Source organism: Xenopus tropicalis, chromosome 5 (genome assembly GCF_000004195.4).
Source record: "Xenopus tropicalis strain Nigerian chromosome 5, UCB_Xtro_10.0, whole genome shotgun sequence".
Lineage (NCBI taxonomy): Eukaryota > Metazoa > Chordata > Amphibia > Anura > Pipidae > Xenopus > Xenopus tropicalis.
The window spans coordinates 121,136,815-121,162,410 of NC_030681.2; the positions used below are offsets into that span (position 1 = coordinate 121,136,815).

Here is a 25,596-nt window from a genome sequence, read left to right on the forward strand (position 1 = left end):
TATAAAACTCACTCCCCCTCCCTTAGGAATGTGTAATCTGAGCTACCAGCCTCAAGAGCTGCAGCAGGAATCTAGGAAGACCAAGCTAAAATGGCTGGGAGGGAGCTTCTAGGGCTCTTTACTCAGGTATAGTAAAGCTTTCTGCAGAATAAATATAACTTTCTATGTGGCACTAATGTGGTTAATCTATTGGCAGTAAAATGCCAAATTATTTTCCTTCTCTTTCAAAGTCTCCAGAGCCAACCCCAGAACACAAGGGGTTGTGAGTGAGGATCTGAAAAACTATTGCATTCAGGATTTTTCTAGTATACCCATGTTTTAGACCTTACCAAAGTTTCATAAAAATGTGAATTCTACTCCAGGGTGCCCCATTGTGGCTGGGGTAAATTCTATTTTTTGCCCCATAGCAACTTTTTTGGATAAGGTGTTGGCACCTTTTGTGTCTTCTGGGGAATCATATATTAGGGACACCTCCCCTTTTTATGTAATATACAGCATCTGGAATTAGGGGAGGGTGAGGTTGTTTTGGTAGCCTTGGATGTGAACAGCCTGTATACCTCCATCCCCAAATTATGGTGGTACAGCTATTCTGGAACACTTGAAGTATAGTTTGTAACGTGTTCCTTTTTTAAGTTGCTCTCTATGGAACTGAGTAAGAATTATTTTCTTTAAGGCGGGAGCCTCAAAATGTTGTAACTATCCTGCTTGGTGAAGTAAAGAACTTTCCATCATCACTTACAGTCTGGACCTTTTTGTTTTTCTAAATATAGTGTATATATATATGTGTGTATTTTGTGTATTTCGTGTATTTTGTGTATTATTTTGTGTATTATTGTGCCAATAATTTTGTCCAGCCCGTTTTTGGAGTTTTGTTTGACATTATGTCCAATTTGCTTTTTTTCCTCCCTTTTTTGTTCGGTTCCAATACACACAAAGGGAATAAACATGTGTATAGCAAAACATGTTACTGCAATACTTTTCTGTGAGAAATACTTGATTTTCTGGAAAAATTTCTGGGGTGCCAACAATTTTGGCCATGACTTGTATATATGTTTTTTTAGCACAGTAATATTGGTATTGAATTGAATTTGATATTTTACTCAATATGGGTACATTTATGTTTACAATAGTTAAAAATATGTTTAAAAAGAGCTTTGTGGGAGCTTTGGTATGGTGTAATTTCCTATCATCAGATGATGAAACAGTCCCCGTTTGCATGTAATTCATTCTTAGAACATTGCTCTGTTACTGGCATGCTGTCTTGGTACAGAAGTAATTGGGATGCATGCTTAGCTGTTATTCATTTGTTCCAGGGCTTTAAAACACTCTATGGCAACAGCACATGGTAACATGCAGAAACATACATACAGCAAGCTCAGCCTTTGTTGCAGAGAAAGACAGTTTCCCCTGAAATAAAAGGCACTAAGGAGTAGTACTCTACTGCAACCAATACAATGTTTGGTTTTAAACAGGTAATCAGTCAATGCTACCTTCTGATAGGTTGCTATGGGTTACTGCTCCTGGGCAAACTTAGTGCATTTAATTACCTCCTCCTAGTGAGTTGTACTTTATAAAACATAAAGTAGTCAGTAGTCCATGCCTTTTGCATTCATATAATATAAACAAAAATGTATACTGTGACTGATACCAAGTACTGTGGATAGTATGACAGGAGCATGGAGGTGGAGTGCACAGTATACTTCAAGAGCATTAGGATTGCTGGGAATATTTAGTATGTGTAGGCAGTGTCTGGATCTCAACAGTGTTAGCAACTGTGTCAATGTAAGCTTGTGTATGCAGTACTGTACAGTAGAACAATACAATCATAGGGCAAATTGGGTTCAGTCCAAAAATAAAATGCAAATAAATGCAAAATACAGTTACACTCAAGATTAAATGCTAAGTGTGAATGAGACATGAGGATAGAAATCCCTGCTTCAAAGAGCTTACAATCTAAGATACAATCTGAATTTGTCTTTGTGCTTTATATGTACATTATTAATAATAATACACTTTTCTCTACATATTGTTGGGTTAATTTATTATACCTGTATAATGATCATTTCATTGCTTTCGCAACAGGAACATATTAACTTCTGGCAACAACAACCCAGGACGTGACTAATACAGAAAAAGTAAACATTTTGCATAAAAGAATAATTGGCAGCTCTGAAACAACAGCAATAAAATGTTTAACATTTGTAAAGCTTGTGTGTGCCTGGGAAGTCTGCAGATAATGGCTGAAAGTTTTGATACCGCCATGGATAAACATTTACACATATGCCATTTTACACAACTCACTGATTAATTTTGGAGTTTCGCAATATTAACGGGAGACATTAACAAACTTTTTCTCAGCAGGGGAAATGTGCCAGATAAAAGAACTACCTTCCAGTGGATTAGATTCTTGTACAAAATAAAAGGGGATATCTACAATTAATCTAGGATTATATACTGCAGATCCCTCTTGTCCTGTTAGCATTATACAGTAATGTACCTATGTTATGATTAGCAAAGTACAAATTACTAAATTTGTGTCTATAAAACACTGGATTAAATATCAGATGTGTGGTGCAGAGCATCTGCCAGTGCTCCCTAATTTACCTGACAGGTAGAGACAGGAGTGGGGATGCTTTTGTGCCCCCCCACCTCTCCTTATGAATATGGTGAATGCAGGCAGGGCTTTATTATGGGGCACCACAGGTTCTTCCTACTCCCATAGAGGCCACTTGCACCTGTTCTTTGCATTTTCCACCTTGCGCTGCCATTAGCAAATGAGCCCTAATATCTTAAGTTGAACATATTTTTTAATAATATGTATTTCACACATCCTGTACCTCAGAAGTTCCATTGTTTATACCGTTAAAACACTGAATGAATCTCAAAAGAAGAGTAGTAACTTATACATTTGTTATCAGGTAATGTTTTTCTTACAGCTGTTTTGAGAAAAAGAGAAAATATCAAACTGCTGGGAGAGATTCTTAGATATTTGATAAACTAGCCCCTAAATGTGCTTAGCTATGCCATATTCAAGTGCATCGGGCCTTAGTCTTGCATGAGAAAAACTGGACACATTTCTTACAGGAGCCAATTTAATACAAATAAATGGAGCTAAAGCAATAAATTTATTTCCTTGGTCAGCCGTGCTTTGGTTTAGTTGCCATCAAATTCCATCTGAAGATTGTTCAAAGTACATTAAATCCTGAAAACAGATAAAGAACAGGATAAATGAATGTAAAGGTTGCTAATGCGGGACAATTATCCATACAGTCTCATAAACAGAAAGAACATAGTTTAGGCATGGAATCCATCATTAAGTATTTTTTTTTTACTTTGCTTAAGCTGTGAATTAAACGAATGTCACAGAGGATCAGTGCCACTTAGTGGTAATAGGCAGGTAGTACAAGAGCTCAGCAGAATAAAAGGGAAATTGCCTTCTTCCATTTACTGCCCTTTCACTGTATCCTATACTGCTTCCTTCCCTGGTCAAATGACAAGTGGTGGCTCTTTGACCTGAGGGGCAATTGAGAAAGTAACATATTAAGGAGCACTCATTTTGTTATGTTAACACACCTACTAACGATTCTGCTTTTTTCAAGACAATCCTGATTGTAACTGCACAGAGGTCCCCAAATACTTTTAAATGTCCTAATCTTCTGCTGCCCCCCTCTGAGTATCAGTCTCATGAATCACATTATGTATAGTGCATCTTGCTGGAGATGAGAGGCCTAAAAACTGATGTTTACATGTGTGCAGTGCTAAGAGTGGGTGCTGATATTACTGTGTCTGTCATTAAATGTTTAGGGGCCATAGTGTGTCATGAAATGCTTGGGGTCACAATATATATAGCTAGTCAGTAGTAGTTCATAAAAATAGCAAAAATAATTAATGTGTCAATAATTTTGTATTTTAATTGGGAGGTCAGTGGAGTTTAAATGTAAGTTTCTTGGAAAGTAACGTAAATTTTTGCATAAGTTACATAAATTGCATACGCGTTGGGGCCCAATGATGTTGCTGTGGGGCCCATTCCCCTGCTGGAAAGTTAATGTAGAAGACACTGATATAATTCAGTAAAATTTCTCCCAATATAAACAGCTACTCTATAATATGCAGTTCATATATATAGCTACAATGAATAAATAATGTGCTAATAAGTCAGTTCAGGGCAGTGGAATTTACCTTAAGTTATTTAATTAATTGGTGATTAACGGAGTTTGTCCCTGCAAAGCTTCTCTGCATTGTCTTTTGCTTGATACACAAGTTCTGTAAGTTTCTAGGCAAGTTACAGTTTTTTAGGCAGTTTTTGCAGAAGTTACGTAACTTACACAATTTATGTAACTTCGCAACACCACCAGGCCCACTTACAAAAGAAGATTTCATGGCACGCGGCACAGCTGTACCCCCACCCCCGATGGTGGCCCTGCCTATGCCATTTGCCAGAATCCACAATTTGCCAGTCCGGGCCTGTGAACCACCCACTGTGGGAAGCAGAGGGTCTTCAAGTCCCAGAGTCTATCACTTCACAATAGGATATAATGAGAGCTAGGGGTCCGTTTATGATTGCCCGCACTTTCATGCTCAGGCAAGGATTTTACTAATCACCCGGGCTTTCGTGCCAAGAAAATCTTGGCAGTCTTGTAAATTCTTTGTAATCTTTTAGCTGCCAAAGTTTTTCTTTATTACAAAATCCCTTATACGTCCAAACATAGCGGTGCTTTTTTCTGAAACCCCATGTGATTAGTAAACTCATGGGGGGTTTCATTTATGATTGCCTGAGCTTGGGTGTTTATGCACTTTTCCTTGATAAGCTCATCTAAATATGCTCATGTCAAAAATGGAAGTTTTTTTCCCCTATAAGTTGGGAGAGATAGAGTAAATGATTATAAGGGCAGGTAGAAGACAGGGATAATATGGTGAGAGTCTAGTGGGGTATATGTGGGACACAACATAAATTAATGTCCTTTATCTGAATGTCAGTCCTTGCTTGACATAGCTGTTAACTAAATCTAGGCAGAGAGGCAGCATTGGCCTTGTCTCGGCTGCTTGAACATGGATTTCTTTCAGTTGTATTTTGCCACCTTGTGGACGAATTAGATAAAATCACATTGAAGTTAACAAAGAAGTAGCAAGCAATAAATGTTGCTTTAAACAACATCACTAAAGTGATGCCTGGTGATTGGAGGCTATTGCTGGAATTATTATTACATTACCCCAGCAAAGCAGCTTTTTTTTGATGATGTGTGCAGGGGTTGAAATGCTGCTGACCTGCCTGAATGCACAGTGATTTGGGTACTCTACTGGCTTTGTAAATAGCAGTAATAATTACTGCAAGTAGCAATGATAGGTTATATGGTAGCCACCATTATGTTCCTGATTGCAGGCAGAACTGTTTAGAGAATGCCTAAATGAGCATTTAGAAAGCCACAGTCCTTTCTCTGCAAGGAGACAGGCACAGAAAGTCCGGATTTTGATAAATGTCGGACATTCGTGTGAATGAGTTTATTCAAAGACTAACAGAAAATAAAAGTGAGAAAAATATGACTACACGGGCAGATTGGAGGATGGAGAGGGACATCAACTAATAGGCATCACAGGAAGGGTGAGCTACGGGAAATCATTAAACAATGGGGTAAACAATTACAGGTAAATCAAATGGAAACTAATAATAATGATATTATGTATATTGTAAATGTATTTGAATCATTCATAATTTGTAAGCAACGCATAAAAACCATGTAAATGTAAAAATACATTGTCTGAAAGCTTTTTAGAATTCAATGGGCGCTACTACTTTGTGGTATTTGATCTTTTTGGGCAGCTAATCAAGCAATTAAAGTGATGTAGAGCTCACGAGATGAGGCATTCATGTATTTTTTTACACATTTTTTTTCAAATAAGGAAACAGTCGCGCTTTTTAAAAATGTGAGTTTCGCTGAGGTTGAAAAGTTCTATACAATAACACAAATAGGAATTTTAACAAATCCCATTTATGACTGTATATCTTGACACTGTATATACCTTTGCTTCGACTGCAGCATTCCCCATACTCACAATAAGGAAACAAGTGCCGATCAATGCCGCTTTCAGTTTTACATCCAGGTCTACTGGAAACTCAATCCCAAAATTATCTGCATTGGTGAAAACGTCATTGACAAATCCAGACCAGTATTTACAAATCTTTCCAATGGTGGATTCTTCATTAAGGGTCTTCACCTACAGAAAATGGGAAGAAAGTGGCTAATTGTGAGATAATCCTGCATAAAACCTTTTTATTTTCTGTGTATGAAATTAAGGATCAAATTAAAGGAACAGTAACATCAAAAAATTAAAGTGTTTTAAAGTAATTAAAATATAATGTGCTGTTGCTCTGCAAAAAACTGGTGTTTTTGCTACAGAAAAGCTACTATATAAATAAGCTGCTGTGTAGCCGTGGGGGCAGCCATTCAAGCTGGAAAAAAGGAGAAAAGGCACAGGTTACATAGCAGATAACTAGTAGATAAGCCCCATATAATGGGGGTTTATCTGTTATCTGCTAAGTAACCTGTGCCTTTTCTCAACTGAATGGCTGCCCCCATGGCTCCACAGCAGCTAACTTATATAAACTATAGCAGTCTTTCTGAGGCAAACACACCGGTTGTAGCAATGCAGGGCAGCAGTACATTATATTGTATTTACTTTTATACACTTTCATTAAGCCAACTCTACTTCTCATGGGGGCTCATTCTGTTCTTTATTGCCACCCTCTGTTTCCCATGCTCCTTGGGTACCTCTCATTCATTAGTCCTATAATGGGCTTGGTCCTATTTAAAGGAAAACTGTACCCCCAAACAATGTAGGTCTCTAGAAAAATATTTTGCATAAACAAGCTCATAAGTAAAACCCTGCTTCATCTAAATAAACCATTTTAATAAACAGATACTTTTTTAATAGTATTTACTATTGGCCGTATGTGAATCGAAAATTTCCATTTTAAGAATTAAGGGCCGCCTCCTGGGATCATAGGGTTCACAGTGCACACAAACAAGCCAAGGCACACATACATGCTAGGCCCCATCAGCCAATTAATGGACAGAGTTCTGCCTTTCGCTCCCACACTACTTCCTGTTACAGTTAGAGCTGCATTATTTCCTGTCATGTGATCTCTGAGGGAGCACACAGCCCATCACTAAATGGCGGATCAAGGGAAAGGATGTAAAAGGGCAATATTTACTGATATATATATTCCAGTTTGGCAAGATTGCGTAATAGGTCAGTTAACATAATATAAACTATCTGTTGGTTAAGCAGTCATTCTGGGGGTATAGTTTCCTTTTAGGGAGTCTGTGATCCCCAGGTTTAATGTTTCAATCATCCACCACCTTCCCACTATTGAACAGAGAGATCCCTCTCAATGCTAGTAATTCATTGCCATAGGGACTAATTATTTCATGGCTTTAAGGGCACTACACAGAGGAACATCATTTTACATGTATATTATTAGTGCATATATACAAACAATTGTGCAGCCTGTAATGCTTATGTGTAGGATTTCATATATCTAGCTCTCACATAAGTGTATATACCTTCTTCAAAAGTTTACATGTTTATGTATCTCCTTTAAACCCAAGATAGCATTTGTTTTATTGTACGTTTAAGTATTCAATATGCTGTGCAGCTAACATCAAAATTAAAAAAGAAAAATAACTGCTTTTTGGTAATAAGATAATGAAAGCTATAAAAGGTACAATACAGATGCTGTAGTCTTTGTCTTTCCCCAAAGATATTTTCCTGCACCTGTACAAAAGTAACACATTTCTGGAAGTCTGGGTTCATCATACTGTAAACTGAGAGAAAGAGAATTTTTAATGTCTTTTTTTAGTAAAATCTTCAAAGTGGCAGTCTTTGCCTCATAGGTTGTTTTTTGCCTTAGATATAGTGCACTACAATGGTAATGCCTGCTGGTGTCGGTGCTTTCAGAAAGAATTTGAGAAACAAAGACGAAAGTGAGAATATCAAGCTAATTAAAGATATAAAAGCACATTAGAAATGCTAGGAAAGTCAGGAGTCGGATTATTGCATGTTAAATACAGTAAATGTGTTCAGAACACAAATCTAATTGCCTATGTGTTTAAAATAGTTACTAATCTTTACTTTATTGGGGTTATTCACCCAAACACACAAAGTAAGTCTGCTCTCTGCAAACAAACAGGAGATTGCTGAATTTGTTCAAATAAGCTCCTTACATTAATTAACAAAGGCTATTTTAATTCCTCCTATGGCAATGGATTGATGTGGCATTATTTCACTCCATTCAGTTACAATGGAGACTTCTGTGAGCCTCCTTGTTTACGTTTTGGATTCCCCTAACTTGGTCTTTCTACCCTAAATCCTGACTTTAGACAATAATAATAAAGCTGTGAGAAGTCTCTGCCAACTTTGGTGAATATTGCAGTTTTTGCTCATTCTTCTGGGCAAAAATGTTCCAGCTATTGTAGGCTGGATGTGACTTGCAAAGATAGTTGTTTGTGTCAGAGCCTTCTTATGGGTTCAGAATTGATACTTATGCAAGCAAGACTTTTTTATTTTTATTTTTTAAATGTTTTAAAAAGTCTATTTTTTTATGGACTATTTTCTGTTAATCAGTGACTTGAAATCCAGATTATATCCAAGCTGTAATATAACAAAATGTGGAAGAATCCAAGCAAATAAAAACTTATAGAAAACATATATGTAGGGATCCCCAAATTGGGCCCCATCAGTGCTTTCCCATTTAGACAGGCACAGAGGATGGCCCTGTGGGAATTGGACACCTAAGGTGGTCCTGTGGGTTTATGTGTTAGAGGGAATTCCCTACAGTTCCCAACAGCAGCCACTGGGTGGTGTGTTGGAATATAAAAGGGGAGGACTCCCATGTTCAGCAGGTTTTAGTCCTGGGACCTCCCTCTGTGAAGAGGTGTACAACAGGCTGGTGTCTTAGTCAGTAGTACTGTTAATAGATCGCTCTAGGAGTGACAGGCAGGATAGCAAGAACGGGCAGAGATAGCCCCGCCAAGAGTGAGAGGGGTTAAGACCCCCCAGCAATCCATCGCTGGAGTTCAGGGCATGTAGTGTCTAGTTAGGTGGAGCAAGTAGCCACCAGGGAGATTCCTAATCAAGGGGGGCTCAAGCGTGCGTACCGGGGTGAGTCCTTGTGGAGGGTCAGCCTGGCGGGAGTACCGGGGAGAGCCCTAAGAGAGGGTCTCCTGGCGAGAGTACCGGGGGGAGCTCCTAGATAGGATCACTTGTCGGGAACACCGTGGGTAGCCCTGAGAGAGAGGTTCTCTAAGAGGGAAGCAAAGGAGAAGTGTACCCTAAATTGTGTGTGTAACATATCCTGGAAGTCCTGCCTGCACTCAATAAAGCAAGTTCATCTGGTTCACATCACAGCCGGTGTCTTGTCTCTTCCTATAAAGAGGATCCTCAACTGCCTGGTAAGCAGCTACCCCAAGGGAGGGGTAAGGTACCGGGAGTTGCAGGGAGTTCCTATCCAAGGAGGACATTACAGAGTTTCCCAGGGAGGGGAGTTATAGTTCTATCTATACCTACCCTGGGTGGAGGCACGCCAGTAATATTGTACCTGTTCCCCTATAGTAAGCGGGGACTCAGGGCTCCTGTAGCGCCAAAAGTATACAATTGTATGGTACCAGTAGCAGCACGTTTAAAGTGGGCTACATATATATGTCTACACTGCTGTTTAGCACACAAAACCAAAGTGCAAACTGCTAATAGCTTAAAGGGAAAAGTTCTTAGCTATTCTATGCAGAACATTATGTGATTGCCACAGTACAGCATAATATTACAAGGACTAAATGAAGAAATAAAAGTTAATGATATAAAATGTTATACAAATTAGATAAATATCTAGTGCCTCTTATGACATGTATTGCTATTTCCAGGGAAATTTACTAGCTAAAATAAAATGTTTTATCATCTCGAAAGTGTGTAGTAAGAGGTATAATGGAAATCTTACATTGTTATGGCAGCCAGTTCAAAAATAGGATATCTTCTCTGTCATTCGTCAGTTAACAAAAAGAGGAGCTAGTTTAGTAATTCAATGTAATGTCTGTGCTGTTTATATAAGCTTTTTTATTATTATTAAGCTATAAAATGGGAACTTGCAAGTATATAAAACTTTAGGAAGTAACACAGAAAACGGAACTTCTTGGGGCTTGTTTCTCTGTTTAGACAGTCACTTCTTCCTCTTGATTAGGTATAAGTTAGGCAGGTTTCAATTGGCGAAAGGTTGAAATTGGTGGATTTGTGCTGTTTTTTTAAATCTTGTCTATAATGTATGCAACTATGGATAACTATCAATAAAATGTAAAGCTGGCTATATGTCAAACTTTGCTTGATTTCCAGTACTTGTATGCTGGGGTGACAATCCAGACTAATATCTATTTGTTTCATGGATATCACTTGTGGTGTGGATTGGGCATGCTGTAAAATGTAATGCTGATGCACCATATCTGCCAGTGTATGCTGTATCGGCACATAAGAAAGTGAAGAGGAGCAGTAACTCTTCATTTATTGCTGTTTTAATCTAATGGGTTGTTGGCCCAAATTACTGGAACAATGGAAAGGCTGCCATACTGTGTATGCCAGCTTGTACTGTATTCATCCATTGAACCTGGTTAGATAACTGCTACTATCTGCCAGTGTATAGCTGGACCAGATCTAGATGCAAGGTAAGCATGTAAATATTTACAAAAAAATATAATTTAAAATTTTCTTCTGCAGTAATTTCTTTTTTAATTGCTCTTTAATTATTAATTTGTTTGGGTAATATTATCACTACATATAGTCACAATAGTAGCCCAAGTTTAAAAAGACACACACATAGTTCAAGCTCCTACTAGAGGGATAATTATTCCTCCCTGCCCTGGATTAATATTGAACTAAATTTATTTGATGCAACGCGTGCTAATTATGCAGCGTGCCAAATTGTCACCACGTGCGAAAAACCGCACGCCATATTAGCCATACACGCCATTACTTTCGGAAAACTAATGTTCTGAAAATGACCATTTCCCTGCAAACTGGAGGCTACATCACTCTAGGGCCAACACAGACTTGAATAAATCCCACTGCAAAGTCCATATTGTGTTGCCAAAAGCTCATGAACTGTACATTTCTATAATTACCGCCTGGCCCAAGTAGGTGTTAATTTTTGCACAGACTAATGCGATATTTAGAACATCTAAGTGTTTGTGAATCATGTGTTAGTATTATTTCTGCGCAAGAATTAACCCAAAGCGTTAAAATTAACGCATTCGGTTGCGAGCTATTTAATGCACGCAATATGCGGCTTAACGCATGCGATAATACTTTAGCGAATTGCACATTTTTTCCCGTCAATTTTAACGCAAAAAAAGCATGCGGTAAAACTTATCGCACTTTATTTGCCCTCTTGTAAGATCTTTTGGTAAATAAGGCTCAAGAGTTAATTTTATGGTCTTCTTACACATTAATTCATAGCATACATATACACATTTAATTCCAATTGACAAGTTTGCTTTATAACTAATACAATCCTTACCATTTTATTAGTTTTCTTCCATTCTGTGGACTCTCTTTATTTTAGTAACAACTCTCTTGTACACTAGATGCCTGGGGCCTTACCAGTGGTTTGTAAGAGAAAACACTCTACTTCCACTCTTAATATTGTCAATTGGCATTTGTTGTTACAGGTAAATTATTCATTCCATATACTGTATATCCATAATAAATTCGTAATAAATCCATATCCATAATATATCTCAAATATATAAATTTAATGAAAAATGCTGCCATGCCTTATGAACAGTAAACAGCACTTACCCTCAGTGTTTGAATAGAGAGGGAGTGGTGCTGGGGCAAGGACAGAGCAAGTACCCATACACGGGTCATGTTGACGTGTGTCTGGGGTGCTCTGTTGCACCTCCCTGACTGATATCTGACTGAAAATTGGGAAGGTTTAAAATCCCATCGGGACAAGGATGCATCGGTCATCAACACCCTTCTTGTACTGCCCCTGGGCCAAACAGTTGGATCAGCCCAGTCTCACCAAATGAGCACATCATTGCATGTAGGGCCTGCTTCAGACTGTTCTGGCACATGTCCATTTTCAGAGTCTCACTGGGGCAACTCGAATATTCTTCATTCTTAAGCACAGCAGTGCTCTTCTTACAATCATTGTTTTTTAAATATTATGATAGTGACCCACAAAAATGATATACAATGCATTTACAAAATGTCATTCAAATCACTTTGTAGTTGCAAGGATTACATGCATTAAAGTTCAGTTTGTTTATGTGCACACACCCATACACTTGGCACTTGAAGCTGAAATTCTGGACTTCCTTTCTAGCAATAACAAGCATTTGGTCTGCTGAGTGATATTCATTAAAATCCATTGTACAGAACAGAGCAGAGCAGAATAGAGCAAGAGCTCCTTAAATTGTGCTGTTTGAAATGTCATAGCTACACTTATAAGTCGTTCTCCTTTAAATGCAGCAATAGTAATCTTCTCTAAAGCAGACACTAATGTTTTACATGCCTGTTTCTGATTTCCCCTGGAGCTGTTATGTGCTCATTTTATAGAAAATCTGTCACTGGGAAAGATGTATTTTACAATAGGCACAGCTGGGTCTTTAACTGTCTTGTACTTTTATTGGCACTTGGTACGCCGGTGTGTTCGGACTTCTATAGAAGTAATTCCGCAATACCTTTTTCTACTGATACCATCCTTCAAATGATCGTTTTTATCTGAAAAAAATTCTGCTTTTTTATCAGTACATCTGCAAAGTTCTCTCTTTCTGTCTATCTCTTTCTCTATATATATTATACAGGGAAATTAGATTTGTTTTGCTCAACAAATTAAGTTTCTGTTTAAAATATGCATTAATGAATATTTAACTTATTTGTGTCATTTTATAGAAACCCTCAAGAGATGGATAAGTATGAAACATAAAAGGGGCAAAGGCAATTGAATACTGAATAGCAGAACAGAGAGAAAGCAAAAGGAACAGCAAAAGAGATGGTGTCCCACCAGTGCCAGACCAAGATGGAAGAGCGCAGTAGGCAAACCGCCCTCAGTTCCACCCCCCGCACGCATTTCTTTGCCTTGCTCTTTTTTTTGTAGATGTTTTTTCATCAAAAGATCTAAATATCACCATTTAAAGCCTGCTTTAGGTTTTTTCTTTTTGATTCTTAAGCAAAAACGCTATTGACAAAAACTGATGAAAAAAAGCAAAAAAACAAAATGCCAGTGATAAAGAATTCACTTGTGTTTTTAATCTAATTTTCACTTGTACAGAATTAAATAAATAATCCTCTAGTATTCTAAAAGCCAAAAATAAAACACTACTGTAACAGTGAGGTTAACCCATTTTAAAACAGCTACATTTATATTTAAATAGGCAATTCTTCCCATAATTGCATCAAACATAACCGAAAATAGATCAGCACTATAACACTGGCACTGATACACAACATTGGCTCCACTGTAACTAACTAGAAATGAACAAAACAGTGCTAAAAGAATAAAAAGTGCAAAAAAACTGTAAAAAGCACAATAAGCTTTTTGTTGGGGAAGTTTATTTAGGACGAGAGAAAGGGTGATAGGGAAGTTATAGATGCCCGGGGACAAAAAATATTTAATTTCAGCTATTGAGTTAGCTTTTAGAACAAATACAGGATAGTACCTGTGGGAGTGGGAGGATGATACAGTATAGTACCTGTGGGAGTGGGAGGATGATACAGGATAGTTCCTGTGGGAGTGGGAGGATGATACAGGATAGTACCTGTGGGAGTGGGAGGATGATACAGGATAGTACCTGTGGGAGTGGGAGGATGATACAGAATAGTTCCTGTGGGAGTGGGAGGATGATACAGGATAGTACCTGTGGGAGTGGGAGGATGATACAGGATAGTACCTGTGGGAGTGGGAGGATGATACAGGATAGTACCTGTGGGAGTGGGAGGATGATACAGGATAGTACCTGTGGGAGTGAGAGGATGATACAGGATAGTACCTGTGGGAGGATGATACAGTATAGTACCTGTGGGAGTGGGAGGATGATACAGGATAGTACCTGTGGGAGGATGATACAGTATAGTACCTGTGGGAGTGGGAGGATGATACAGGATAGTACCTGTGGGAGGATGATACAGTATAGTACCTGTGGGAGTGGGAGGATGATACAGGATAGTACCTGTGGGAGTGGGAGGATGATACAGTATAGTACTTGTGGTTGGATGATACAGTATAGTACCTGTGGGAGTGGGATGATACAGTATAGTACCTGTGGGAGTGGGAGGATACAGTATAGTACCTGTGGGAGTGGGATGATACAGGATACTACCTGTGGGAGTGGGATGAAATCTGCAGCAAATGTACAGAGCTAGTGAAGATCTTAGGTAAAGTTTACAGCCTACAGAACCTTCTTATCAGTCTTCATTTCTGCAGTGTCTTCAGTTTGTAATATCCCCAGCCCTGCCTACATCTGTGGCTTAATTGGTCAATTTCACTGTCTGTCAAGAGAGCTGCACTCTGATTGCAGAAGCCCCAAGAAAAAAAATTAAATCAGAGTGCACCTGATTACAACAGGAGCTTGCAGGAATGCTAGAATCTACTAACTAAACTATCAGCACAGAGAAAGTCAAGTATTGAGTGAGTTTTTATTTTTTTTAAATGTGCCAAGCAGGTTTGGGGGAGTCTAAGGGGCTGATTTACTAAGACACGAATTCGAATCCGAATTGGAAAAATTCCGATTGGAAAACGAACATTTTGCGACTTTTTCGTATTTTTGCGATTTTTTCGGCGACTTTACGACTTTTCGGAAATCACCGCGACTTTTTCGTTACCAATACGATTTGCGCGAAAAAACGCGAGTTTTTCGTAGCCATTTCGAAAGTTGCGCAAAATCTTGCGATTTTTTTCGTAGCGGTAAAACTTGCGCGAAAAGTCGCGCCTTTTCCGTAGCGTTAAAACTTAAAAGGCGCGATGTTTCGCGCAAGTTTTAACACTACGAAAAAATCGCGACTTTTCGCGCAAGTTTTAACGCTACGAAAAATCGCAAGATTTTGCGCAACTTTCGGAATGGCTACGAAAAACTCGCGTTTTTTCGCACAAATCGTATTGGTAACGAAAAAGTCGCGAAAATTTTCCGAAAAAATCGCAAAATACCGATCATTACGAAAGAAACGCAATCGGACGCATTCGGCCCGTTCGTGGGTTAGTAAATGTGCCCCTAAGTCTCCCCTAGTCTTATTGAAAATTTGCCTATTTGCAAATAACGCATTATACCTGTAAATATTACGTGCCCACACAATAAAGAGTGCTTTAGTTCATTGTCTGAATAATACCTCAAAAATTACATCTCCGAAACAGCTGCTTGTCAAGTAAGGACCAATGACTATCAGTACATCTTCTTTGCTCTCGTTTTGAATAATGAACTTTGGCAACAGAGGATCCCACTTCTGGACAATGAAACCAGCAGTTGTACCAAGAGGAGCCTGTACTTCTAACTAAAACAACACAAAATCATTATGTACACTCCAATAAGGAAAACCATACAAACATCAAAATGTATAAAATGTGAAGACTGTTACTATTTGCTATTGATAGGTACAAATGCCTATCCTTTAGACCTAGGGAATAATGCACAAGTAAAGAATGTGAAAGTTGATACCCATGTCCCACTTGTGTGAGCAGGCCCGGATTGGCAATCTGTGGATTCTGGCATATGCCAGAGAGGCTGCTGTAAGATGCCATAGACAGTCACTATTTAGTGGGTTGGTGGGGGGCTGTTTGGGCCTCTGTTTACTCTCTGTGCTTCTAGACTCAGATACAAACAGGTCATCTGCTGGGATCTACATGGAGCTCTGGCTAAGGCAAACTTAAGATCATTGAAATGCACTGGTGAACTCGAATCCCACTTCAGTTCTTTTCTGTATTGATTTAAAAACACAAGCACAGGGGCGGAGAGAGGCTTGGGCCTAAAGCGTTTAGTGGCACTAAATAAAGTACCATTAGCTTCCGATTTAACAAGCTGTTAAAAGCTTTTCCAAATTGAATCCCCCCGCCAATTAACTTGCGTTGTATTAAATGCATTCATTTTAAAGTCATGCTCCTTAATTTTTTTTGCATTAATGATAACTCTGTAAATGTGAGAATGTATAAACAATCATAAAAATAAATGACTGTCTTTTCAGTACAAGAGAGTCTATCATTTGGCAGCAGATATATGTGATAGGATCTGTGCTTTGATTTCCATGTAACCTGCTACTCATTTGAAATGCTTTGGCTAAGCCTGGAAGGACATGTGTTTTTGATTTTAGGAGTTTATTTCAGGTATTAATGCTAAAAGCCGTCACACATAAGATATTTCACTTTTTTGAAACTTTAACTGTAATTCCTTTTGTCTGTGTATTTGCAACCTGAAATTGGGCAGGTCTGGAACCAGTTTCTAGCCAATCAAAGCTTTATTCAATTGTTACCACTAAGTAAATGTATGCAGGTGCCTCCTTTTAAAACTGAACCCAAAATCATCTCCAGTTTATACCTAAATGTATGTAATTTTCATCTGAATTATCTTTCTTGAAAAAAAATGTCATTGTAAATGTTATTAATGAGAGAATACAAATACAGTGACTAACCTCTTGCAAGTAGCAGGGAAAACAACAATGGATGCACCTCAAGGGCCGGATGATGGTGATTACTTCCTGACCTCTGCTATTAGAAATCCGCATGGTGAATGGCCGCACAGGCCCACAGAAATTTTTATTGAAATATTCATTTTCCTCTGTGGCAAAATAGAATCTTTGTCCAAAGTTGTCCTTTATTTCATACTTATTGCTCTTCTCGGTACCAAGAAAAACTGGAAAGACATCAAAATAAATCAATACCCCACCCCAAAATAACCTCAGTTATAAGCCTTGTTGTTAGTTCATTTAAGAATGTGGATATGTGTGTAATCATTTTACTGTATATTTTACCACAAAATCACTATTCCCAGTTTCATGTTACATAAAATTGATTTTCCATAAAATTTTTGATCTTGTTAATAACTTGATCTTGCTGGATATATACAGTATTTGGTTAAAGGAAAACTGAACCCTTAAAACAAATGTGGGTAGAAATGCTGTATTTTATATACTGAGCTTATGTCACAAGTTGTGTACTGGGCATCCCCATCTTGGATTTTGTTAAGAGTGTCGGTAACCCTAGGCAACTGAACTTAGGGATCTTCACCAATCAGAGAAAGATGATAAAGGAACACCTTTAAAAATGTGACTAATTTAGGGCTGCATATATTTCAACTTTCCCTTGCAAATTTTCAGAAAGGGGAATGTTGTCATGTGCTCTATGTGGCCAATGCCATAGCTTTGAAATGAAAGGGTTACTTTCATTTTACTGCTGATTAATGAGACTCTGTGAGACTGTAAACACTTTACTCTGCTTTCTGTAATGTGCTGCTTGGCAGTTACTGGATAATTTTACAACCTAGCCATTGGATTACTTTTTCCAGCATTATATTCATTCTGTATTGGTAGCTAAACCAAACAGCAAAGTGAGCACTGAATGCTGCATTTAAAAAGCCCGAGGCATGATTCACAGTGTGTATCATCTAGAATCTATCAGCGAATTTGATATTAAATACAAAATATGCACCCTACAGTGATCGATCAAGCTTGAACAGTTTTTTTCACCACACCTCTCCAATACCTGGGTCTTAGTCTTCGTGTTGTTACAGAGAGCAAGCCATTAAATATCCCAGATCTTGCAAAAAAAAAAGGAATCAAAGTTTATGTAGCCTTAGGCAAGACTAACTGCATGGAGCCAGTTATCAGCTGGGCTCATCCCACACTGGGGTCTTTCACTCACAGTGCTTAATAACTTGCCTTCCAGTAAGCAGAAATCTTAATTGAATTAAAGGCAAACTGCCCCTTTGTCTCAGCTCTCACTTTTGTATTTCCTTAATTTTTGTATAGTCTAAAGAATACTGTATTAGCAAATCAAAGGCAATAGTCTAGTAAACACAGCTTATGTATAGGGTATTAAAAATAGTTAATGGGAAATTCGATTTTATATTGCAGTAAATATCTAAGGCCATTGACTACGCTTGAACCTGGAAAAGAAGAGGAATATTTTTTGTTTTGTGTTTTTGTTTTATTATTTATTTTTGAACATGCAGAAGAAAGCCTGAAGCAAAGGCACTGGCAGAATACATAAAGTAGTTTTATGTACAGGTATTGGATCCCTGCTCCAGAAACCCAGTATCCAGAAAGCTCCAAATTACGGAAACGCTATCTCCCATAGACTCCATGTTAATCAGATAATTTAGATTTTAAAAATGATTTCCTTTTTTTATTGTAATAATAAAGCAGCACTTTGTTATTGATCCTAAAATAAATTAATCCTAAATGGAGGCAAAACAATCCTATTGGGTTCATGTAATGTATAAAAGATTTTTAATTAAGTTTTTTTTTATATATTATCTATTTTTTGTATCAATTTGTATCTATTTTATGTATCTATTTTTTAATAGATAAGATGATCCAAATTATGGATAGATCCCTTATCCAGAAAACCACAGGTTCCAAGCATTCTGGATAACAGGTCCCATACCTGTATTACATGTGCTGAATTACACAAGTGCATAGTACAATTTGTTCTCTGCGTCGATATCAAAATATGTGTTCCAGTGCACAAGCACGCAGATTGGTGAATCATTGATCCAAGATCTGATTCACGTGATTTTTTTATATTAGTAAAGTTTTTTTTTTCTTCTAGGGCAAATTGGAGATGAATCTCCTCTTGAACAGCTAGACATTAGATAAAATATTATTGGAGTGAATTGCTGAAACTAATATATGCATCCCAGTGACATCTATGGTATCTCCACAGATTTTAGGTGACAAGATTTTGAAAAATAGTGAATAGTAGCGGATTGTGACCTGAATAATTGTGAAACTGAATAAATGTGCCCCTGACCTGAACTGAAGGTATCTAAAGGGAATGAAATGCAATTTACTGGTAAGTATTTCTAGCTTTACTCCAGGTCGCAAGGCAGACTTTGTGGGGATAACAAAGGAGAGTATTAGAGAGTAATATGCAGTCATCACTAGCAACATCAGACTAAAGGTGGCCATCCAAGCAAGCGGATCTTCTCCCGATATCCCCACCTACGGGTGGGCGATATTGGGGGAATTTAGGCTAATTCGGTCGTTTGGCACTGGGGCCAAACGATCCAATTATAATGACTGTTAAGGGCACAGTCGGTTCAGGAACTGCATCAATGAGCAGATGCGGTCCCCGATCCGACTGAATTTTTTAACCTGCCCGATTTCAGGCCAGATATCAGTTGGGCAGACCAGTCATTGCTGCCCCTCCAAGGGACCAATATCGGCAGCTACAATCGGCCCATGTATGGCCACCTTAAGAATATAGTGACAGCGGAATGTATGTAACAACATCTAAAATGTCAATCATCCCCAAATTCCCATTTCAGTGGTTGCTTTTTTTCCATACCACATCACTTGGACTAGTGAGCTACCATGATATCATCAACCAACCCCCCTGCCTACCCCAAATACTGGCAGATGGGATAGGAAGTTAGACTCCTATATTCAGGACACACTGCCCTGGAGCTCACAAGGTAACAATGTGGGAACCTTACTTAGAAACCCCCCTTTGCTAAAGGCCAGGGAAAAAATAAGATCTGTCTCTGGAGAACATGAAACACATGTGGATTGTGGAGGAAGGTAATTTTGTTTTGGCTTTGTAGGAGGAGTCCTCTCAATTAGTGAAGGCCTGGGGGCTTGAAGGACATTTTAAACTAAAAAAAAAAAGAAACAAAGCAGAGAACCAGGGGACAGGGGAGGGGAGCCAAAGTGGCATCACATACAATCTCCTTCAAAAGACAATGGCACATCAGTTTGTAACAGAGTAAATCATTTATTATAGCTTGAGGCCTGATGAGCAGAATGTGTCCTGGACTTTCCTGTGTTTAAGAATGTAATTGCAAAACAGAACTAAACAGCATATACTGTCAGCATTTTTGTTTTTAGTTTCTTAAGTCAAGCAGAGGGACACATACAAGCCAACTCTATGAATGGTTAGAAAAAGTTTCAATTGTATAGATAACCCATAATGATGAGCAACTTTTTCGCCTAATACAGATTAAAATTTCGCCATGCAGTTTGTTTTGTCAGAAGAAAGAAAATAATTTTTTTTTAAGCTGGAAAAAAAAACCTGCTCTTTGAGTTCAATGCTTTTGGTGAGAGAAAAGAAATGTGGTGCAGAAAATACCCATTCACACCAAATTTTTCTGCAGTTTTGGGAATGATTTTTTTGTGAAGTGAAACAGGGCAGTTTCACTCATCAATAATAACCCTTACATGCAAAAGTGTTTCTTTACATATCTAAAATCTAGCAATCCGTCTAATATTTTTCTTTTACATACCCCCCAAGAGCTCTGTCTGCTGATGAATTATAATTTGCTGCATCTAAAGAGACAAATAGACAATGATTATTTTGCAAGAGATTTTTAAAAGCAGCACAACATGATTTGTGAACATTTCACATTGAAATTACTTGAAATTACATTGAAATTACTTGTGACAATTATTGCAGTATGCCAACTTGTCAGGTTTTTTTCCCTTGCTTTAGGCAAAACCTTGGCTTCAGAATTATCTAACATAAAGGTAACAGGTTACAAGGGGGAATCCTGGAAAGTACTGGTGCCACTGAGTTCCTTCTGTAGAATGGTTATAATAACTAGGAATATTATTCTAACAATACAGCAGTTATACATCTCTTCATGTTCTATAATGTAATTTCAAGTGCAAGGGGTTTCTTAACATATCTTGAAATCCACTGTACAGTGATATAGAATTTTGGCACAATTAACAGAAGCAAGCTAGCAACTTGTCCTCCTCTTGCATATTCAAAAACAAATAGTTATTTTTATTATTATTAACATTTATTTATAAAGCGCCAACATATTCCGCAGCGCTGTACAATAAGTGTTTTTCATACATTGGACATACAGAGTAACATATAAAGCAATCAATAACCGATACAAGAGGTGAAGGTAGCCCTGCCCAAAAGAGCTTACAATCTACAAAGAGAAAGGGTTGAGACACAAGGTCTGGGAGAGGGCAAGACCAGAGTTGTGAGAGGTGGGGCACAGGTTATTGCTTTTAGCAGCATACTGAGGTTATGTTTATTCTCTTCTATTTCCTTGGAACCCATAGATCTACTGCTTAGACAATGGGATTTTGTTCAGTGTTTATGCCAAATTTTGGAGGCCCTGAGCAAGTAAAAATCATAAAAACATTCAGCAGTCTTATGCCTGTTAAGCCACTGCATAAATAAGTGAGTTCAAGGGAAGAGGTGCAGAATTCAGGGTTGGACTGGGCTGGAGTGATACCAAGAAAAATCATGGTGGGTCCCGTTGTATCAGACCCACTCTTTGACAGAAACTATTATTGGGTTGCAGTGTCAGCTTACAGTGGGGACAGGGGGCCCAGACACCCCAGTTCAATGCTTGCAGAGTTATACTCCATTAGCATAGCAATGGTGCCAAAAATTAACTTGCTCATTACATTTCCAAGTGGTAAAGATGAAACAGAAGGAGGTGCTGAACCTTCGGGGCACCCAGGCTGAAACCTCATGCTTATAATCTACAACATTTATACCGAACAAACTGTTGTAGACATAAGAATAAAAACATGCTTAGGCAGTTTCTTTCACAGCACAGGAAATCACATTTTGACAATTTTATCAATTCTATTCATTCAAATCTATTCAATTTTAACAATAGCAAAATGTCCTGTTTGCAGTGTGTAGACCAGGGATCTCCAACCTTTTTTACCTGTGAGTCACACAAGCGTGAAAAATGTTCATGAGGGTGCCAAATAAGGGCTGTGATTGGCTATTTGGTAGCTCCTATGTAGACTGGTAGCCTACAGGAGGCTCGGTTTGGCAGTACAACTGGTTTTCATGGAACCAAAACTTGCCTCCAATTCAGGAATTCAAAAATAATCACCTGCTCTGGGAGCAACATCCAAGGGGTTGGAATTAAAATCAGGACCCCAGCACTGCAAGACAGAAGTGCTACCCGCTGCCATATTAACTATAATTCAGCTCTTAATAATTCCATAATGCATATTAAGTACTGTATCCCATTACTAAATACCAGTCTTCAAATAGCTATCGTTCTCTTCTCTTAAATAAGTATAATGGATGAAATTTACCTTGCTTAAATGTTCAAGGCCAGGTGGAACCAAGAAGCGAGCTTTGGTCATATAGCTTTCAGAAGGATTTGCTTTACATGTTGCAGAGTATTCCACTTTCTCTGTCTGTTGTGGTGTGCCAGGTAGATAATTCTGAAGATCTTTATCTGTTTGAGCTAGAGAATAAAAAAGGGAATGTTTTATACATCATACAATTTGGCTTTGATGTACTTCCTGTAGGACCTTTACTTAATTTTGCAAACTGATTGTGAGTTTAGGGTAAAAAATGCTTGATGTGTATGAACAAACATGGATCATCACTAAATGTGCATTTCCCTCTACTGCTGTTGTACCTTTATATGAACTGGAATGTCATGTTTTGTACGATATGTTTGTATTATATGCTACTACATGTCCAGTTGTGGGTTTATCCACTCTTGAGTTAAAGGAGAAAGAAAGGTAAAAACTAAGTAAGCTTTATCAGAAAGGTCTATGTAAATACAGCCATAAGCACTCACAGTAATGCTGCACTGAGTTCCCTGTCAAAAGATTTGTTGTGTCTATTTTCCTCTGCCAGAGACATGCAGCTCTCTGCTCTCTCCCCTCTCCTGCTCCCCCCCTCCCTCAAGAATGCTAAGAACTCACCCCCCCTTAGGAATGTGGATATGAGCCAATCAGCAGGAAGTTGACTTATAGTCTAACTAACTGAGCATGTACACTTGGTCTGGGTCTCGGTGCAGGAGTGAGGCATTATGGGAACTTTCTTTACAGAGCTCAGCGTTTTTTCTTCCTGTTTGGCTTCTGATCATCTGAATGGGAGAAATATGGGGAACATGGTGGATGTTGCTGTGAGCCTCGGCACAGGCCCAGAAAAAGCCCAGAAGGAAGAGCGGTACTGGTAGTTTTTGCCTGTAGTGTAGGGGTCCCAGTGGATAGGGAATCAGGATAGAGAATTCCCTGAGGGGATCCACTACTATGGGGTATTGCCGAGGTGAATTGAGACTCCTGCCCAGTCTGTCCTCAGGGGAGTGTCAGCCTGTATTACACTCTGTATGTGGTATTGCCTGTATCACTGGCCTCTGAGAAGCTGAATTGTAAGTAAACCCTGTGGATGTTCAATAAACACTTGTTATTTTGCTTCCACTTAGCAAAGGCCCATTCTGTGTGAGAGAGTACAGTGTAACCCATGTGCTACTGGTACTAGTCTGGGAAGGCAGTTATTGAGCTGAAATAGAGCTTACAAGTATATGCATTGCTCTTCAGATTGAAACCATTTAATTGTGAGACCCACCCAAAAAACTATAAAATATAAACATTGCCCTCTGTAAACTTTTTGAAAAACATGGTGACAAAACACCCATAGATCCCAATATATTCTGTGCAGAAGAAGTCACTGCAGAAAAACAAGGAAACAAACACCCCTAAAACCCAATGTATTATGCATGAAATAACTTGTCACGAAAAAAAGGCCACAGACTAAATGCTGCACGGAAGAGGTCACCATGGAAAATAGCCTCCAATGCATTTTGCACAAATTTTTACCGTTTTACAAATTTTCCAGTGGATTCGCATATTTTTCGGGTAAGCAAAATAGGACAGATTATGCTCATCACTGATCATGAGAGTCTCATATGTGGATGACAACATTTGGCTTGCAGTTCACTTTTCTAGTTCTGTGCCAGACCACCCTGAATAAAGTTTTATGGACCCCTTTGAGCTTGTATCAAACTATTTATAAAGCTTTAAATAATATTTGGTGCATATCTGCACTCACTTTCACAGTCCACAGTGTCTTATTGCTCTTTCCCTATGAAATACAACTATCTTACATTGTGCTGGCAGCTAATAGCTATAACATACATATATTGCTGGGTATGGTCGGCATCTTATTTAGTGAAAATACAAAATAAATGTTGGTCAGTGGACATGATTAACTCTACCTGTGATAAATGGGTTTGTACTGTAAATGTTCATCTGCTGGCATTGCTTTGGTTATGTGGTTTCTCTTTGCAGATAGATTGTATCTGTCAGATGATGTTTCTGCGTATACTGAAGGACATCTAAACCCCAAAAAGTTAAGTGATGTAAATGTACTTCTCTGAATAATTTAGCATTTTACACTCACTTTCTATTTTTAGCTGCTTCTGATATACTAGCAGTTTTTAACTGCTAATATCAGCCTTTTGACTTGACAGCTCTGTCTGAGCTCTGTTTGAAAGTTTTCTAGATAGGGGGTCTTTCCATAATTTATATCACAAGACCTCAAGTCTGCTAAAAATCATTTAAACATTAAGGAAACCCAAGAGGATTGTTTTGCCTCCAATAAGGATTAATTATATCTTAGCTGGGATCAAGTACAAGGTACTGTTTTATTATTACAGAGAAAAAGGAAATCACTTTTAAATATTAGAATTATTTGCTTATAACAATGTTTGTGGAAGATGACCCTCCTGTAATTCGTGACTTTCTTGATAACGGGTTTCCGGATAACAGCTCCTATACCTGTACTGTATTGAAAGGGACCAAAATTATAGTTTTTCAAACTACTGGTTATATATCATTATGCTACAGGAGTAAGAAAACTACTTTGCAGGGGGTAGAATGAATTAATAAGGAATAATAATAGTATACAAATGTTTCAAGGAAATAGATAATCTTGTAGTGGCTCAGGGATGTCATCACAAACACAGAAAAGCATGGGGTCACATTTCTGTAATGATCCCATCAAATGACCAGATCAGATCAGCTTTATATCTATATATATTTATTTTTTAAGACCTGTTGGGTGCTATACTTAGTTACCCTTAAATCTCTAAATAGACAGTATATAAGGTGCTGCTTGCAGTTTTCAGTATAACATTCTGGTATCTATGTTTTTAAACAATGGGAATATTCACACTGCAAAATTGGAATGTACATCATTGCTGACGTTCAAGGAAAGATGCAAACATTTTCGATAACCAAGGTAACCCTGCGTTTGATGATGAGCAGTACTTTCCCTTTATGTGCATCACTAGCTTAAAAAGCATTGGTTCCTATTGCACAAATTATAAGGCTTTGCATGCTGCAGACTGTTTAAGAATACAGATATCAAAAGCTTCAACTAAAGCATTTCCTCTCTCCTGGTGAGAGAACTTCAAAGTAACTTTACTATGGACCCATTAAGCATCAACTATTACATTGCTTTAAATAATCCAAATGGTCTTGCAAGAAACCAAACAAGTCATCACATTGCCAGCATCTACCTTATTCCCTGATTAAACAGACATGAGAACTGTAATTATGCAAGCCGCAGTGTGCCGACAGTACTTGGGTAAGAGATCAGTCCTTGCAAGTGGAAAGGCTGCTAATGAAGCA

The 25,596-nt window shown here is 38.2% G+C and overlaps 1 protein-coding gene across 1 annotated transcript; it reads right to left on the reverse strand.

Annotated features, from left to right (window-relative positions):
* Positions 1-2,031: 2,031 nt before the first annotated feature.
* plscr5 (phospholipid scramblase family member 5) lies at positions 2,032-22,410 on the reverse strand. The gene is made up of 6 exons (XM_018094083.2): positions 22,261-22,410; positions 20,466-20,508; positions 16,657-16,877; positions 15,364-15,525; positions 6,052-6,213; positions 2,032-3,202 (listed from the first exon to the last, which is right to left on the reverse strand). The coding sequence occupies exons 1-6, from the start codon at positions 22,309-22,311 to the stop codon at positions 3,164-3,166; spliced, it is 678 nt and encodes a 225-aa protein (XP_017949572.1). The 5' UTR covers positions 22,312-22,410; the 3' UTR covers positions 2,032-3,163.
* Between the last annotated feature and the right edge of the window lie 3,186 nt (positions 22,411-25,596).